General features: G+C 37.2%; 1 protein-coding gene across 6 annotated transcripts in view; it reads right to left on the bottom strand.

Annotated features, from left to right (window-relative positions):
* Positions 1 to 19,026, bottom strand: part of wdfy3 (WD repeat and FYVE domain containing 3) — an 80,382-nt gene that overhangs the window by 9,267 nt on the left and 52,089 nt on the right. For 5 of the 6 annotated variants that reach the window (XM_051893612.1, XM_051893610.1, XM_051893614.1 and 2 more), the window contains 29 exons: positions 17,626 to 17,737; positions 17,296 to 17,486; positions 16,655 to 16,807; positions 15,763 to 15,836; positions 13,764 to 13,925; positions 13,405 to 13,499; positions 13,040 to 13,160; positions 12,460 to 12,677; positions 12,099 to 12,295; positions 10,894 to 11,022; positions 10,429 to 10,608; positions 10,090 to 10,323; positions 9,790 to 9,889; positions 8,709 to 8,869; positions 7,978 to 8,207; positions 6,847 to 6,956; positions 6,490 to 6,672; positions 6,168 to 6,325; positions 5,985 to 6,062; positions 5,571 to 5,798; positions 3,258 to 3,426; positions 2,787 to 2,947; positions 2,352 to 2,500; positions 1,733 to 1,853; positions 1,538 to 1,623; positions 670 to 750; positions 526 to 580; positions 325 to 444; positions 17 to 134 (listed from right to left, as the gene is read on the bottom strand). In XM_051893612.1, coding sequence (XP_051749572.1) covers positions 17 to 134; positions 325 to 444; positions 526 to 580; positions 670 to 750; positions 1,538 to 1,623; positions 1,733 to 1,853; positions 2,352 to 2,500; positions 2,787 to 2,947; positions 3,258 to 3,426; positions 5,571 to 5,798; positions 5,985 to 6,062; positions 6,168 to 6,325; positions 6,490 to 6,672; positions 6,847 to 6,956; positions 7,978 to 8,207; positions 8,709 to 8,869; positions 9,790 to 9,889; positions 10,090 to 10,323; positions 10,429 to 10,608; positions 10,894 to 11,022; positions 12,099 to 12,295; positions 12,460 to 12,677; positions 13,040 to 13,160; positions 13,405 to 13,499; positions 13,764 to 13,925; positions 15,763 to 15,836; positions 16,655 to 16,807; positions 17,296 to 17,486; positions 17,626 to 17,737 — 4,174 coding nt within the window. The remainder of the gene's footprint in view (positions 1 to 16; positions 135 to 324; positions 445 to 525; positions 581 to 669; positions 751 to 1,537; positions 1,624 to 1,732; positions 1,854 to 2,351; positions 2,501 to 2,786; positions 2,948 to 3,257; positions 3,427 to 5,570; positions 5,799 to 5,984; positions 6,063 to 6,167; positions 6,326 to 6,489; positions 6,673 to 6,846; positions 6,957 to 7,977; positions 8,208 to 8,708; positions 8,870 to 9,789; positions 9,890 to 10,089; positions 10,324 to 10,428; positions 10,609 to 10,893; positions 11,023 to 12,098; positions 12,296 to 12,459; positions 12,678 to 13,039; positions 13,161 to 13,404; positions 13,500 to 13,763; positions 13,926 to 15,762; positions 15,837 to 16,654; positions 16,808 to 17,295; positions 17,487 to 17,625; positions 17,738 to 19,026) is intronic. The other variant, XM_051893611.1, reaches the window with a different exon arrangement.

The raw sequence follows: 19,026 nt of genomic DNA, 5'->3' as shown, positions 1-19,026 counted from the left end.
GGGGTTTTTGACTCACCATTAGGATCCTCCCAGTCTTTGAATCTTTTCTTGTACTGGATCAGTCTGTCATCTGTCTGAGCTCCCATTGGTTTGGATAAGTTTCGGAATGTCTTTGGATTGTTGAGGTCCAGTTCCTGTGGAATAATTCAACATCTTTAACTAGCTGAGGAAGATTTAAGCTCAGATTGATCAAAAGAAAAAACACAAAACTGGTACTTATGTACCAACAGAATGTAAATGTACTGATAACAGAGTAAAAGTGCGGCTCCCAACATTTTTTGCTGTAGCATTTATTACAAGGAATGATCAAGGTCATGTTTGTACCTCAGAATCAAAATCTGCCAGGATCCATGGAAAGACTGGATACTGCATCAGGTCATTGTATGACCTGCCGGCCAATGTGTTGAGATGCATCAGATATTGGAAATTACTAATTTCTCCTCTCTGCAAATAAAGAGTCTTTCATGAGCAACACTGCAAAAACAAAACAAATAGACAAAATAATTTAATGTGAAGATACCGCACCTCCCATCTTTGGGTCACTGACTTCTCTCCGACCAGCGTACTAAGAAGACCAGACCTATTAACCAAGAAACACACATATAAATGTTTATTTGGTAAATAAACTCTAAATACACTTGATAATCTTATAATATGATGGTAACTTACCCCTGTTCCACACTGGTGTTGGGACGTTGCCCAGAGACAGATTCTGAGCTGTCGGCTAGTGAGGGAACAACTGCCAGGAACCTAGAAAACAAGATTTGGCTTTAACTGCTTTGAAAGTTTGGAAATATGTAATGCTAATGCTGGAGTTCCACTAGCTGATTTTAAGTTGTGCGCTTCAGAAAATGCAAAGCCACAAATTGCAAATGCTGATTGACATCAGTGGTGACAGTGTAACCAAACATTTTTCTGAGGTTCTCCTACATTTAAATGACTAATAAAAAAGATAATGAAGGCAGAACAGTCAGTTTATAGAATGTTTTGCTGAAATACACAAGAGAATAAATTATATTTTGAAATCTATTAAAATAGAAAACAATTATTTTAAATTGTAATAATATTTCACAAATTACTTTTTACACTGTATTTGTGATCAAATAAGTGATGCCTCTGTGAGCGTAAGAGATGTCTTTTAAAAAAAATGTAAAAAATCTTATCGACCCCAAAGTTTGGAAAGGTAATGTATTTCTCTCATTTTCTACATGAAGTCTCGAAGGGACAAAAAGACACATTTACTGGTAAAATCATCCATGCATCTTAATGTAGTCTATTACAGTTGTTTATGAATGTGCAGTACACCTGTTCTAATAAAGTCAAACTTCATAATGAATTGCTGCTAAAATGGGGAGCTGCAGTGTGTGACAGGGAATCTGAGAGAAAGTCATTTAGTTTTTAACCCCTTTCCCTTCTTAATAGCTGAGTGTGACAACATCTGACATGACAGGATGAAATTTCATCTAAAATGATCAAAAACTGTGACATCCACATCCAAAATAGAGCTGTCGACTAGTGGCATCAGTGTTTACAATACCTCTGATACACTTTGTTCCGGACTCCTTTTTGGAAAGCCAACAAATAATTTCTTCCATCCCCAGAAAACACTTCTACTGCCATGGGCTGTGAGGAAGACAGCATAATGTAACTTCATTATCAGCCTTAACATGAAAGCTGCCCATTGTTATCTGGGTTCTAGCAACGAATCAAGCCAAACGGTTCATTTGCACACCTGAAGCAGGTAGCGACGTTTGTGCACCTCTCTGATGTCTTCGTAAGCAAAGATGCTGCAGGTTCGTTTCAGCTGACTCTTGCTCTGCCGGGCCCCTCGGGGAATGATAGGCTCATGCATACTGCAAATGTCACAAAAACAAAGTACAACCACTAAAGCAGTGATTCTCAAACAGAGGGCCTCAGGGAAGCTCCAAATGGGCCGCAGGATGACTTATATTAATAAATTGTTATATAAAAAAAATAATCTAAAAAATGATCACAGAATTGAATGACAGAATGAATCTTACATTAAGTTAATTTAAAACATCAACACTTCCTATTTAGATGAATAAAAAAGTTAGAAAATAAGCAGCTTAGTCATTACAGCAGGAATACTGGAATATCTTATCCTATATTGGAATATTGAATATTGTGTTGGACAATGTCAGTCAAAAAGGCTGAGAAAAATTGCACTAGATTATTAGAGACTATGTCAGAAAATATCTGAAGATATTTGATGAACAGAAAATCTGCATTTTGGGCCAGTAGGAAGGAAAACTGAATTTTAGCAGATGAACAGCTACAAGCGAGTCTTTGTAATTAGCTAATAGCAGAAAACCAAACATAAAAACTCTTACTTTGCAGGGAGTGTCTCAATGTCTCTAATCTCTCTGGTGACAGTCATGGTGAAGCCGTCGATCACATAGAAATGTTCTTTCCCAAATAAGAGCAGCCCTTCACTGGTGTCCAGACCCTGAACCCGAGCACAGCGGTACATGTGCTGGATCTATCAGAACAAACATGAGAAACAAATTCTCAGTTAATCATTCATATCAATCAGTCCAAATTATCCATGAAGTAAAATAAACAATCATCCAACCTGACTAATTTTACTAATTACTTCACTTATACTGATGGGGGATAATCTGACAGCTAGCACAATTGTAATGATCAAAATAAAGCTTCATCCAAAGTCCCAAATTTTCAAAGCAACAGAGACTGCCAGTAAAACAAGTCACAGTTGTTGAACAGTGTGACTAGGATGTTAGGTGAAGCCGTGTAGTGCTGCAGACCTTCTCTCCCTCCTCCAGCAGACGAAGCAGTGTAGTGTTGTCGGTTTTCTGCTCCTCGTCCATAGCTCCTGACTCCAGCAACTCCTGCAGCTGGTCTTGACTGTCCTCATCAGCCCCATCTGCTGTGGAGCGGGACCGTTTCAAAGGGGCTTTCACCAGACCTAAAACATAACACAGCACATTGAGTCAAATCCATACAACAAACTATTTTTATTAGATAGACAATCATATAATTCGGAAGCCGGTAGTATTACCCTTTACTAACAAGTTAGTAGTAGTTGTACAGTATGTCAAGTCTTTTGAAAAAGGAGAAGAAGTCACTGTATTGAAAATGGTACCTCTTTTCTATACATACATCAACAAGCAAAATGTATAATCAATAACGGTAAAACTCAATGTATAATGTGAGCACTTGGTATTTACTTTCTGTAGTAGTTTCACTGTAACGTAATAATGTATAATTCGAATGACCTTTGACCCTTGCAATGGTGTCCTCTCCATGTTCAGGCTCCTGCAGTGTGGTCTCTCCCTCTGTGTTCTGCTCTATGGAGTGCTGGTACATCCCCGGGTTCCCTGACAGCAGCCGCATGTAATACTCCTTACTGTCATAGCTGATCGCTCGGCGATAGCGCACTGGTTTCTGGAAGGATCGAAATTAAACAAAAACTGTTTAATATGATTATTTCACTTTAGCTTTTGGGTTTATATCAACCATGACAGAAAACATGTGTAATGAAAAATACAATCTTGCAAGTCAGTGACAGCCAGAGGAATCCAGTCAGAGGCATGCAAACACAAAATGGGCTCGACATCAATCCTTAAGAAAATCCCACATAGAACATTCACATATAGTGCGCAATTCATATTTAGACACCATTTATATTCACCCACAAAGGATATTTAGATCAGCAGCTTTTCAAGATTCAAATTCAGTCAAGTGTCTGTATGCAAATTTAAAATCTTGATTTTGGGGAGAAAAACAATCTGCATGAACATGCTGTTAATCAACTTTCTATTAAAACATCTAAATACAAGTCAAGGAAAGTGTAATTAAAGGTGAAGTCTGTAATTTCTGCACAACTAGCAGCACCAAACAGAACTGCAATTTGTTTGTTTGAGTGGCCCAAATGGCTCAACCAATGGAGAGAGTTTAGGGCGGGGCTACAGTATCTGTTTGCTGAACAATGGAAGTTGGGTGAAGTATGTGAAACAGTCTTTATTTCTGCAGTTATATTTGATGCCAGTAGTGGTGCAGAAATGACATAATTCTACATGAATACCAATTATTAGTAAGCTGTAATAGTAATATGAAACATTCTTGTTTTAATATTGTTCAACCTCACATACTATAATATGGATTAAAAGGGATTAGCAAACATGGGAGGGAAGGAGCTAAACCTATTTTTCTAGAGGGCTCTCTGTGTGAAATATATTAAACAGGAATGAAAGCAGAGAAAACATCTCCAACCAGCATTTTAAGAGCTCTGCAGAGGCGTGAATCCACATACGCCTCCCTTTCATGAGCCAGGCACATGTAGAAGGTCTGGGGGACATTTTATTTTACAGTTAAGCATTCAGCTCAATGCAGTTGTTTGAGAGCATACAGCAAGACTGTAGTTTAGGCACACTTCAGTCTGTACCTGGACTGGTATGTTAACCACAGCGCCCAGTAATGGCACCTGAGAGTGATTCTAAAAAGGGAAAAATGGGCGATAAGGCAAGAGGAGCAAATGAAAGCCTTTAAGAGTCCTTGTGTGCAGTCATTACCATCATATGGCTAATGCTGCTAATTCAAGTTTGAGAGTTCACAAAAGATCCATTCAGAGCAGATTATCAACCATTAGTGCTATACACACGCTGACTTTCACTCGAACTATAGGCACATTCAACAGACTTGTTTCAGTTAATGTGGTAAAATAAGGTTAAATCTAATTACATAAAGTTTATTTTCTATTTCGGGCAGTCAGAATTACCTTCTTTTTAAGCAAATCTTAAAATCTTTGTAGACAACTATCATGATCTATCTGTACTTTTATTCAGCACAAATCTGATTAAAAAATAAGAAAAATTTAATAAAAATAATTTTATTACATTATTATTATTATTATTATTATTAATTATGATACATTTTTAATGGATAACTAATGTATGCCATTTATAACCTGCATTTTAACCAAATTTAATAATACATGTCGGGCAGACACCTCTTATCTCCATATTTCGTCTTTTTTTTCATAAATCATTATTGCTATTGGTTACCCTTTACCTCTGTCTGTGGGTTTTGCAAATATTCAACCAATGAAAAGTACTAAAAACAGCTTGTGACTAAACCTTGTTACTCCATTGGTTCCTCAAACTGTCAGTCAAACCTCATAACTCCACCCAGCCTCTATTGTGAATGAAGTGCAGTGCAAGGGTAAATAAACTGGTTCTTTGAATAAGTACAGTTTTTTTTTTTTTAAGTCAAGAAACAATAATTTATTAGTAATTAATAATAATAATAATAAATGAATAATATAATGACTCATGAAAGTGTCTGACCATATATAAAGCCACAATATCAACTTTAACAATGCAGTGCTTAATTATTTAAAAAATACAGTGTTTTTTTCCATTTCCTGAAAAGTAGCATTTTTTGGAGATACAAAGTTTCCGCCCGACAGTGATAATATAATACTGTCCCAATTAAACTTACCTGAGATAAAATAATACACTACAGGTAGGAACCTCATTAAAATTCAAAATTACAACAAAAAAAGAAGGGGAAAAAGGGCTGACACAAACCTGAGTACTTGCGTTGGGTTCAGGATCAGGCACGTAGGGATAATGAATGTAAAACATGTCATTCCGAACCATTTTCTTCCTCATTCTACAGGGTCCCTCGGTCATGTCCAACTGAAACTTGTCCAGATGGGAGCCAATAGGAGGCCCCCAGAGACCCCTTTCCCGAAGCAGCTCATATTCAATCCCTGCCCACTCATCCATCACATACTTCAGTGCATTCTGCTGCCTCTGAATAAACAAATGCATATTTGTAACAAAAATCAATTTTTTCTATTAGTTATTCCACTACAATTGGGATTGGGAAAATATATATTTGGCGACTACTCCATGTAAAACATTTAACCAATTATTATTATTTTAAAAAATCTATTTGACCTTTCTATATATGTTTGACATTGCACTTGTGCAGGTTACCTCTTGATGCTCCTTGTACTGCATTGCTACCAAGTCCCGGACCACAGCAATGTGTGTGAACATCCACTGAAAGGTTTCCTGTGAACCGTCATAAATTAAATGTGAGTACAAACTGCCTGAGCAAGTCCAAAAGATCAGCTGTGAAATCATTTCCACATCTGTGAAAGTTGTTTTGTCAGTTACCTGTGCAGAAAGGTTGTTCTTGTTCATTCCACTTTCCTTCTTGCTGCGACGGGAGCCAGTCAGTTTGGACAGACCAAAGCCACTGCTGACTCGAGACAGTTTGGACTGATTCGCTGGGGCAACAGTCTCACCCCTGCTGATGCATTTCTTTTCATGGACTAGAGGGAAAACAGAAGTTATTCAACACAGTAAGAGAAGCAGATTGAGAAATAAAAATAAGCAGAATGACAAAGATAAGCACAGGAAAGAGTGTGAAAGCAACAGGCTGTGATGGACTTATAAAGTGAACATTTCAGTGTGTTTGACTGGAAATTTTCCTCACCCAGATGGTTCTGCCAGCTTTTAGCAGCAGGTTCCTCTAGAGCAGGTCGGGCGGTGGCGATGTCCACATGTCCTCTGTCATTGACAGGTAGAGACACTTTAAAAATATCCTCCAGCATTTGCCGCTTACTGTGCATGAGCTCCGTCCACACACGATTCACTGCCTTGAGCAGCAACTGACGACCTGACACACACACACACACACACACAAACACACACAAACAAACACAAACAAGAAGGACAGAATAAGTTAGATATCAATAATGGCTTTTATGAGGGTTTGTAAAAGTGTTTAAGGTATTAGACTATGCTTTAGAGTTTGTTTGCAGAAATGTCAGAAAGAGGGAAAAAGAACAACCTTCGCTAACATCCTGGCTCTGGACACTGTCTGACTCATTCTCAGAAGGAACTGCAACATGCCAGGTGGTCATTCTGGCCTCCGCCTCCAGACCAAAGCCCTCCACACTACTGTAAGAGAACATGAAAGAGAAGTGACCTGTGGCGCAGCAAGACAGCACACAATTCTCATACATTTGAAGACACCAAGGTCTTTTGGCCAGTGCTTTATCAGTGCTACATCATGGGAACACATTCTTCCTGTCAGTCAATAATAGGAGTTTGAATGCCAGATCACAAACAGTAAGAAATAATGAACTATCATTTCAGCACATCAGACACTAGAAATCAAATCAGTTGAAGTTATTGATCTTCCTGCGTCAGCAGAGCACAGAGGCTCAGAGTATCAGCACTGCACACTAATGTAATTCTGCTCTCATTTCTCAGTCTCTCTGAAGCCAAACTTCTGAGTCAGCCTAGATGCAGAGCCATGACAACGTAAACCTCCCCCTCAAATCAGTGACTCACAACAGCAAAGCAGAGAGCTGCACAATCACAAACATCCTGAGACTATGAAGAGAAATTAATTTTTTTTACAGCTCATACATGTTTACCCATTTATCTTTCTAAATATATTTTATTATTTATTTATTTTAAATTAAATTAATTGTTATATTAAATTATTTATCTGAATTTATTTACTTATTTTTCATCTCTTATGTAAAATATCCAATCTAAATTTATTTATTTTTTTACTGCTCTTATATAGTCTATGCATCTATCTAAATTTATTTCATAGCTTATATGTATATTTATCTAGACTTATTTTATTATTCATTTATTTTTAAAAGCAAACATCTAACCATCTATCAATTCATTTAAATGAATTTTGAATGAAACTTACAAAAAAATGACTTATTATTATTATTAATAATGCAATTCTTTTAATAAATAATAATATTTAACAAACTATTTACTTATTTATTTTAAATTATGTATTAAGTCTGGATTTGAACCAGAGACTCATTGCATGTCAAATGGAAACCACTGCATGAGAGACTAACATGTCAATCCATACACTCTATATTCATAAACCCTTGTTTTCACAGAGAGTGCCTGAAAACATCATACTGCCTCTATTTGTCTCTCTCACCTCCCCGTGTGCAGGTTGATCAAGCAGTGGGCCAGACAGGCCACAAACTCCTGGTCATGGTTGCCGGGTCCCAGCACAAGGTTTCGGTTTACCGTCAGCACACGCAGTGAATCTAGAAGGGTGACCTGTTGTGGGACGGTCTTGTGTGGTCGTGAGAGCTGGTAAAGGATTGTTCGGTTCAGACAATGGTAGATTGAGTCCAGAGACAAACCCTGTGATCGGCGTTTGGACTGAAAAAACAAAACAAAACAAAACAAAAAAAAAACAGAAGAAAGGATAAAAGGAGATTTGTTGAGAAACCAACGCTCATGTAAGTCACATAGGAATGCAACATAAGTCTTGCACATGAGGAGTGTAAAAGAGAGAGAGAGAGAGAGAGAGAGAGAGAGAGAGAGAGAGAGAGAGAGAGAGAATTGTAAAACTAACAGAAAGTTGTAACGTAATAACAGGATAATAATGTTATGGTTATGACATCACATCACTTTGTGTGTCCTTTAAGTTGTTCTTAAATGATTGATAGGTAATACATTTTTTAGTGAAACATTTTTTAGTTTTAGTGAAACTTTTGTTAGTATACATGTACACAAAGTTATTATATATATATATATATATATATATATATATATATATATATATATATATATGTATAGCATAAAAGAAAACATAAATGCGAAAGCATAATTGGAGGTTATTTGGGCAACACCTAGTATGAGTTCACAGGATGCGCTCACCTGGGTGATCAGCTGAACTATGAATTCCACCACTAGCTTGGACTCTTTATTGAACATGCCTTGCCACAGCTTATCCACCACACGCTGGGTGAAGTAGAAGACGTTGTTGACCAGGATCTGGTAACTTCCTCCTGTTGTTATGGGCAATGATGCCTCCTCACCTGTTGGAGGACACAAATGAAAAAAAAATGTCATTTTTACTTAGGGAACATTAGAACAAGGGGAAATGTGGAGGAGGTCAGGGGTCACAGAAGTCACCATCATCCTCCAGCTAATAATTTACTTAAAATGAAATATCTATTTACTCACTTACTCACACTCATGACATTCCAAACCCTTAATGTTTTTCATACACAAACAAACTAGACACCAAAAAAGTACCATGAATGTAGTTTGCATGAGCCATGAGCTATTTTATATAACAATCCTTCTGACACCATATGAGAAAGGCACAAAATTTAGATCATCATTCTCTGAATATCATAGTATCTGCCATAGCTATGAAATTTTATTTGAGGTAGGTACATTCAAATATGGCAGTGGTTCTCAACCAGCAGGCATAGGATGACTTAAAAATATTTAAATTAATAAATTATTGTTAATATACTAAATAATCTAACTCTAAATGTAAATGCTAAAAAGTCATATAAAATTAAGATGTAAACTTGTAAATCATGTTTTTACCCCTCAATAACTATTGTTATTGAAGTACATAAAGTTCTTGAAACTTTTGGAATAACAAAATGAATCATAGTTAATTTAATATAAAACTTCTAGTTTCTGTTATTAAAAAAAGGTTAAAAAACAAGCTGTCATGATTACAGCAGAAATACTGAAAATATCTTTTTTTTGTATATTTTGTTGGACAATGGTGGGGACTTCTAGTCAAAAAGGCTGAGAATTACTGAAATATGGTCAGTCAAGACCTGCTTTTTGCATATATTGTGACTGATCTTCACTGACATCAAAAACCACACAGGTTGGAACAAAATGAGGGTGAGTAAATGACAGTATTTTTGACTGAAGCATTATACCAGAGCATTTTCCCTGAGCTAAACCTGATGATTGGGATGCAACTAACCCAACAGAACATCTGCTGCAAGAAGCTGCTCCATTACACTGTCCAGGATGTAGGACTGAAACTCCTTCTGCTGGGTTCTGGTGGAGCGCTCTGGTGAGGCCTGAGTACAGAGAGCAAAGTTACTGTTTCTGCCCAACAGATGGACACTCCCACAATAGCTTCTAACAAGCAGCATTCAATGTGCCACAAAACAATACAAAATAAAGCCACAATGACATGAACTGAAATTCTGTTGCTTCACTGGCAACAAATAAAATGTTCACTTTTGATCAATCGCGCAGATATCCGAAATGATCTTACCTCTAGCAGAAGATCAATGATGGGGGTTTGTTTGCTGGCAGGTGTCATGCACAGGTTGTCCATGATGAGGACCCTCATGAAGTCAAAGACGTACTTCTTGGCTGGGTGGTTGGTCAGGTAGGTTTTATTGCCTACATTACAGTATTCTGACTGGCTGCGGTTCATGCCTGTATCTGTCACAAAGGCTTTGAACTCTTCTGTTGGTGAGCTGGCTTCATCATCCAAATCACTCACCTGAGAAAAAACAAGACATTTTTCATCTTGAACATCAAAAGGACAAATTCTCAAAGGCCCTGAGCTCCCAAAAGCCAGTTACAATGACAAAGCGCAATAGCGTACCATCTCAGAGTAGGGCCGTATATTGAAGGGGAAAACTGTAGCAGCAAGTGTACACAGGAAGTCCGGGCTGTGCCACATGGGTGCCAGATCTGGGATGTTGTGATAGAGGTAACGGAAAAACTGCATGAGAGTGACAGGATATTCTCTCAGCCAGGAACCCTCCTCCTCTGACTGCCAAGGCTGCGGGTTAGATAAAGAGAAATATCAAAAACTATGTCAGCTTTTGCTATGAGCTTATTTTAAGGGCCTGTGGTCACAGGGATAAATTATTTTAGCATAAAACCATTTTCTTTCATTTTTTACTTTAAGCATCAGTTTGTCATTAATCTCCCAATTCATCCAGAATTCTTCATCAGTAGTATAAAACCATTGATAAACTACCAACTGACAACCAGAACAATCATTACAATTACAACAGTTGCTCCTCTGACACATATTTCTGAGGCAGGCGAGTTGGAGACTCACCAGGTTGAGCATGCTGCGCAGCATGGCGAGGAGCAGGAACGCCGCTTCAGTGCACATGTTGTGAATCACCACTGTAGCGCTGGAGGCAGGGACGCCAAATATAAACGTCCAGATAGAGTCCAGGTCAAACTGTGTGAGAAGATTGGCAAACCTCAATAAATATTTAATAATTATTGTTAAATATATATTATATAAATTATTAAATAATAATTATTATTAAATATAATTAAATAATAATTATTATTATTTATTTAAATAAATAATAAAAGATTTATGTTTTGTGTAAGGATTTTTGTTTAAAAAGTAAAAGAATGTATAGTGGTGACACTAAAATGCTCTAACACTGAGGAAAGTGCAGATGGTTAACATTTATACATTATAACATATAAAGCATGCATGATTGAAAGGATGGTAAAATGAAAATAATTTGAAATTTTGAACACCAGTATAACTTACATTTACAAGTCACCTTAAAATACAGTGTGATCCAAAGGGTTGAGGTTACATTTGTAAATAAACAGTTTTAGGATTTTGATTAAAACAAAGAAATAATATGGTGTAGAATGATTCAGGTTCTACACTACTTCTAGGTCATTAATGATAAAATCAAATTGTGACATTGAGCATGTGTACGAAAGGTCAAAAAGGAAAATACTGTTTTTTAATTTTAATTTTTCAGTTCAATGTTTTTAAACAAATTGTACACTCAAATGTAGATAGTAAAAATTATTTTAAAAATGTATTATGTAAAATTATAAATTTCAGTAGTAGTCTCAGACATGTGAAATGATTTGGATTCGGAGATCACACACACACACACACACACACACACACACACACACACAAACACACGTACGTTTAATTAGCTATCTAAATGGGGACATTCCATAGATGTAATGGTTATTATACTGTACAAACTGTATATTCTATCCCCTTACACTAACCCTACCCCTAAACCTACCCATCACAGAAAACTACATTTTTACATTTTTAAAAAACCTTTAATTACTTTATTTTTAAACCAGTTTTACAAAGCGATGACATCCCTAAAGGGAGGTTTTTGAAGTTTTTGTCAGGTTTTGGTCACTTCTAGGTACAAATTTGTCCCCAAAATATAGTTAAGTAACACATACACACACGCACACAAAAAACACAGTGAAGACATTAAGTTTGATTAGTAGGGAAAAAAAGGTTTGCATACTGACATGTACCTGCAGGCTGTCAGGCAGCTCTGTGATTGGCTGCTGGAGGAAGAGGGCCATGAGCATGAAGTAGATCTCTGGAACATTGGTGTGTTTGGGTAGCAGAGTTTGCAACACAGGGAATCCTGGGAAATGGCAGGCATCTCGGTTGATTTCACGAACCGTCGACCTGCCTCCTGCACTGCGGCCCACATTAAAACCTGAGATATGAGCAAAAGAATAGCCCACAAATTATATAATAATACCATAAACTTAGTTGTTAATTGTTCTTCTTCTTATTACTGTATCAAAATATCATTATTGTTTAATGATAGTTGTTTTTTAACATCTATATAATTAGTAAATATGATCACATAGGTCTCACCCAGAACAGTGCCTATCTTATTAGTGAGCACAGAGTCAGTGTGGTCCAGCCACCCTCCACCAGACAGGCCCTCTTTAAACCGGCTCAGGATGGATTGGTTACTCAGCAACACCACCAAGATCAAGAGAGCTGCCGTCACCGTGCTGGAGTGAATGTGTTCTTCCATAAACATCAGCAACCAATCAAAACCCAAGGTGCGCACAAGCTCATCACATGCCCTGTGGGAGGTAGCAGAAAGGAAAATGTAGGGTTGGGTGATTAATATGAAAGCGAAACTTACAAACGTATGTTTTAATGTTTTATGTCAACAGGATTAATTTACAATTAAATGGTGTGTTCTGCAATTTTTTTCCAACACAAAGTGCATACGCTGAGTGCACTGTTAAGCAGTAAAAGCATTTGGGCCACACTAAATCATTTTGGACACAAATTTGAAGTGTCCAGTTCCATCTGTATCCAATCCCAGATATCATCCCTAAACTAGCAGACTCAGGTAACAATGTTACAGATGCTGTAAAATGCAGTGCAGCTCTCTAAAGTCTAATAATTCACCCATGATTTAATTAGGAGCATCACTCACTGTGCATTAACAGTGCTCTTCTCTTTGCAGCTGAAGAGCTGTTTGAGCAGGATGTCCAGCAGTCTGTTCCGCAGAAGAATCAGGTTGGACGACAGGAGGCCTCCAAACTCATCATCAACTCCTGGACAAACACCCAGGAAGAAGATTAAAGTTGCGCTCATGTTATGGTAATGTTGCATTTCAATTGGTATCTGCATGATGGGAATTTCACGTAAGGGCAAAACATTTTCCCATGTTTGTTTTTTTTTCACACAAATTTGATGTTGACCGACATAAAGCTGCTTGGTTTGAAAGGGTCTTGAGTTGTTAACAGAGTGATGATAAGATAGAATGCTTATTTGATACTAAGCTTATTTGAAACCAACCTCTATCGATCTTCTCCTCATTGGTGTTCTCCATAATGACAAACTTCTCACAGACTGCAAATGTTGGTAATGTTGAAGAGATGAACTGCCCAAACCTTTGCCATAAACAAAATAAAGTGTTTTGTAGAGTTTTTCAAGACAATTCTTGGTTATTATTGTAATATTTATCCAAATAATTCTTAGACAACAGAAATGATTCCTCAAGCCACCTCTGCTTCTAAACACAGTATATTCTGTGGCAACGGAAACTGTCCAAAATCAGATGGATCTGAATGTGTCAATTCTGATTCAGATTCAGTCTTCTCCTCTCTGTGGTTTAGACAGCATACATTTAAAAGGGCCTACATCTCTGTGCCTACCTGAGCAGGTCATATGAGTTGGGAAAGCCCTGCAGCAGGAGACTTAGGACATTGCCGATGGCAGCGATGGTGGGCTGAGACAGAGACTGATCCCTCAGAGTCAGCAGCAGTTTGGGGATCAGCTGGAACTCCCGCAATAGTTTGGCATTCTTAGCAGCTTCACTGAGAACCAAAACAATTAAAAACTGTGTTAGAGATAATAGTTTAATTCATTTCTCTGAATTTAGTAACATCACTCCCCCTCTCATATTCTCTCTCCCCTTGTCTATTATGTACATATTGGAGAAAAATCCACACATTTCATATATCATGTGATTTATTCACTCCCATTCAAAAGTTCATGTCAGTAAGATTTTTTTTTTCCCAAAAGAAATTCATACTTTTATTTAGTAATGATTCATTAAATTGATCAAAAGAAACATTAAGACATTTATAATGTGAAAAACACTAAAATGTTTCTTGAGCATGTGGAAGAAATTTTAATTTTTAACATTAATTTTAATTAATCATAACCAACATTTCTTTCCTTACAGGGATAACATTTATATATGCTTTTGATACTGAATGTGTCTAACACTTGGGCCAGAATTACTGTGTCTGAAAATAACAAAAGGAGAAATAAAACTAGACAGGTGTCTAGTTTTGTTATGTATGTCCAACCTCATGATCGAGGTGATGAAACGTGTCACCTTTACCATGTTCCTTTTTATAAAAACTATTGTACCCTCTTTGTCAGGGGATTTTTCTCTGAAATTGCTCCGAGATCCTCCCGACTGTGATTATAGCATATTGAAGGCATTGTCTGGAGACTGTCTGATTACTGCTGCACTGCAGGTTAGTGGAACATTAAAGATCTTAATCCCAAGATCTTAGTGTTCACAAGGGATGAGACGTCGTCCGACTCGAAGCAGGTGTCGAAGTGGAAACACCTAGTAGAGTATAAATTTGTAGGTGTCGAAATGGAGACGCCTATGGGTGCAGACGCCCCGTTTCGCTTAAGTCAGGTGCGTAAGGGAATTTCTACCACAAGCATCAAATCAGATAATATTAGAATGATTTGCTAGGTCACCATCATAATGCTGATGCTTAATGTGCACTACCAGCCTTCTATAGTGCTTAAAGGGTTAGTTCACCCAAAAATGAAAATAATGTCATTTATTACACACCCTCGTGTCGTTCTACACCTGTAAGACCTTCGTTCATCTTCGGAACACAAATTAAGATATTTTTCATTAAATCCGATGGCTCAGCGAGGCCTGCATAGACAGCAATGGTACTTCCTCTCTCAAGATCCATAAATGTACTAAAAACATATTTTAAAAAGTTAATGTGAGTACAGTGGTTCTACCTTAATATTATAAAGCGACGAGAATATTTTTTTGTGTGCCAAAAAAAACAAAATAACGACTTTTTAACAATATCTAGTGATGGCCGATTTCAAAACACTGCTCTGGAGCGTTATGAATCTTTTGAGTCGAATTAGTGATTCGGATCGCGTGTCAAATGACCAAACTGCTGAAATCACGTGACTTTGGCGCTCCAAACCACTAATTCGATTCGTAAAGCTCCAAGGCTTCATGAAGCAGTGTTTTGAAATCGGCCATCATTAGATATTGTTTTTTTGGCGCATAAAAATATTCTTATCGCTTTATAATATTAAGGTAGAACCACTGAACTCACATGAACTGATTTAAATATGTTTTTAGTACCTTTATGGATCTTAAGAGAGGAAGTACCATTGCTGTCTATGCAGGCCTCGCTGAGCCATCGGATTTAATCAAAAATATCTTAATTTGTGTTCCGAAGATGAACGAAGGTCTTACGGGTGTGGAACGACATGAGGGTGAGTAATAAATTACATTATTTTCGTTTCTGGGTGAACTAACCCTTTAAAAGTAAAGACCAAGCCCAAAGAAGTATCATTAAATTGCAGAAAGGTTTCAATCAATTGCCCTGAATCAAAGATTCAGTAAGGAATGTTGAAGTACAGATGGATTACCTGGATTCAGTCAGAAGTTCAATGAAGTGCTCGAAGAGAGAGAGGTGCAGTTCATAGGGAGCATGAAGCCAAACCTGAAAGAACACCACATTATTAAAAAAAAAAAAAAAAAAATGGATATCATTAAAAACAAACAAATTTCATGATCTTTTGAAACAAAACCGTTTCAGAACTGAAGACCACTTACTGAGCTCATTTATAAATGGTCACCATGCATTTTTACTGATCGGATAGCTATCTAATTTTGTTAAAACAGTTCCATTTACACTTAGCCACATAAATGTGTCTCCATAAAATGAATATAAATACATTTAATCATCAATTCCCATGCTACATGCAAATTTACCAGAGTTCACATAAACGAAAGCAGATATGATCAAAGATATGATCAACAGATATGAAGATAAAAAAAACACAAATATATGGCTACCGGGGGTCAGTACAACATGCTCTCTCACATTTATTTTTTACCATTTTGGGAGGAGTAAAATTTACACTTGTGGCTTCAACAACCATATGCATTTACACTTGTCCAGTTTCGTTTGGAATGTGTCTCAAACCACCTCCTGAAGTGGTTTGAGTGACTGGATTTATATCAGTCTCTAAAGCATTTCGGAGGGCATTTACACCTGGTCTTTCACGATCGGATAGCTATACCATCAGAAAAAATGCATGAAGTGACCAGTAAACAGGCCCACTGAAACTACGTTACAAAACTATTGGATTTCTTATGCCAGAACAATAGAAACAAGTGCCTCTAGTTCAGTTTTGTCAGTCTGAGATATTTATACATCTTGACAGGATGTTTAAAAGAGGTCAGTCATTCTTTGTATATCTGCTGGATGTGAGTAAAATCACAGAACCACTAAGGCTCCTCGTGTGAGCTTCGCACCTCAAAATCACACAGCAGGTCCTGGAAGGCTGTGGAGTTCGGGATGATGGAGGTCTCGTGGCCACTATCGACGGTTCCAACCAGGGAGAAGGTCAAGTGCAGGATATGGCTGTTCAACAGAGGTCGTTTCTTTTTCAGCAACATGGCCAACAGCTATAACAGAAGACGCTCAGTTAAAGAAGATCTTTCAGGCAAATTATCTAAAGCTGACAGGGAAAAAAAACAACAAAAACAGAAGGTCTATGCAAAAGAATGATCTGCTAAATTTTCATTAGTCTACTCATTTCAGAAGGATTCAGTGATCCGATCAGTTTAAAACAGGCTGCAACCCAACACTCAGCCATTCATTTTCCTTACACAGTGACACCACAATCAACATTAGCTCTATGAAACATTGCATTCTCTACACAGACCCCATTAAAGCAGCAGAGAAATAAAACAATGCACCATCTGTTATACTTAAACCAGCACATCCCAGCATGCCCACCCTTATGAACCCCCACTTATCACATCAGTTGGCTGCCCAGGCTCACTGTTAGCATTTAATTTGCCACCTCATTGGCTCATAACATCCTACAGCTACAGAGAACAGAGGACATCCTCAGTTCAAAGTTCACAGAGTAATTGTTATTGCAGCCCACCTGGTAGCCTTTGATACGCTCCATCTCCTTGCTAGCTAGCGGGTTGCTCTTGACAACACAAACTAAGGCTTTTACTGCAGCATAGAGACCCTCTACGTCTGATGCCATGGCAACCAGGCCCAGAATGGCAGCTGCTCCTCCGATGTACTGGAGGTTGGTGGCCACTGGTTTGGTTACGAAGGCGCGCACACCTACATGGAACAAGATTGTAGCTATAAATACATGAACACTGAAAGAAAGGGCTGGCTTTTTGGAGAGGGTGTGCTGTGTGTATTTATTCTGCAAAAAGCAGATCTCCACTGTGCTAATGAAAACAGCACACACACTCACCCAGGTATCCAATGACTGCAGATCCAATGGTCCTGGCTGGTCCGTTGAGATGGCCAACTGCATTATGGACGAGCTTGACTGGTGTGGCACTTTCATGAGAGGAAACTCCAAGCTGAAAGAGGATGAAAATGTCTCTGAGCAGCTTTTTCAAAAATTATCATTCAAATAATATCTATGGGGGGGGGGGGGGGGGTGCCTTGCCTGCACTGCAAATTTCTGCAGAATTGGAACACTCGTCCTACACAAAGTTCTACACATTCTGAACCCCTCGCATGTTTATTTAATAAATATTTTGGCTAACTTTCAGCTACCAAAAAGTGTCCAATACTAGAATTCTGCAGATGATCCTAAAGAAATAGTAAAGAAATTATGTCTATAAGCTGTTTTCCACAAAAAAGCTCTGCCAATTTTCACATAAGTTGAATGTCCTTATTTATGCAGAACTTTAACACGTAATTTACAAAACTGTACCCCTTGTCCACACTATTATTAGATTTTTTTTTGTTGATTTAGGCTTTCAACTAACAATAACATTGAAGTACAGTTTAAGCTGCATTAAACATATGTACCCTGAAGAATTCGGCATCAAATGTAAAGAAAGTCTGCACATCCCATATACCTTTCAAAAGTTGGGGGGATTTTTTAAAAATATATTAAGCCTCTATTCAGCAAGGAATGCATTAAATTGTTCAAAAGTGACAGTGAAGACAAATGTAACACATTTCGATTTCAAATAAATACTCTTCTTTTGAACTTTCTATTTATCAAAGAAACCTGAAAAAAATCTGTTTACACAAAAATATTAAGCAGCACAACTGTTTTCAACATTAATAATAATAAGTTTTTTGAGCACCAAATCAGCATATTAGAATGATTTCTAAAGAATCATCTGACTGGAGTATTAAATTGCTAACAGTGATTGTAAATTAATTGCCTAAATTATTACATTATTAGCAAAATGCATTCTCTAAATTGTAATGATGACATGCATTCTCTGTAAAGCTGTTTTGAAACGATATGTATTGTGAAAAGCGCTATACAAATAAATGTGAATTGAATTGAAGTAATGGCTGCTGAAAATTACAGGAATAAATTACATTTAGGGGGGAAAAAAAAAACTATATATTTACACTGTGTGTGTGTGTGTGTATGTGTGTCTGTCTGATATACATACACAGGTTTCCTTATGGCCATGATTATTTGGTGGGTGTTCAGTTTAATTTGAACAGGAAGTGATTCATATGACAATGTCAATTTATAAAATGTAATGCAAAATGGGCACTTTTATATTATTCATGTAACTGTTTTAATACATTACATGAATTCATCAATGTTTAATTTTTTTTTATTTTTTAATATTCGTTTAATATTTAATATTAATATCATCAATGTTTAATCATC

The sequence above is a fragment of the Ctenopharyngodon idella genome, chromosome 5, assembly GCF_019924925.1.
Source record: "Ctenopharyngodon idella isolate HZGC_01 chromosome 5, HZGC01, whole genome shotgun sequence".
In the NCBI taxonomy this organism is placed as follows: domain Eukaryota; kingdom Metazoa; phylum Chordata; class Actinopteri; order Cypriniformes; family Xenocyprididae; genus Ctenopharyngodon; species Ctenopharyngodon idella.
Note: the sequence above shows the minus strand (reverse complement) of the source record. Positions and strands in the feature narration are given on the sequence as shown.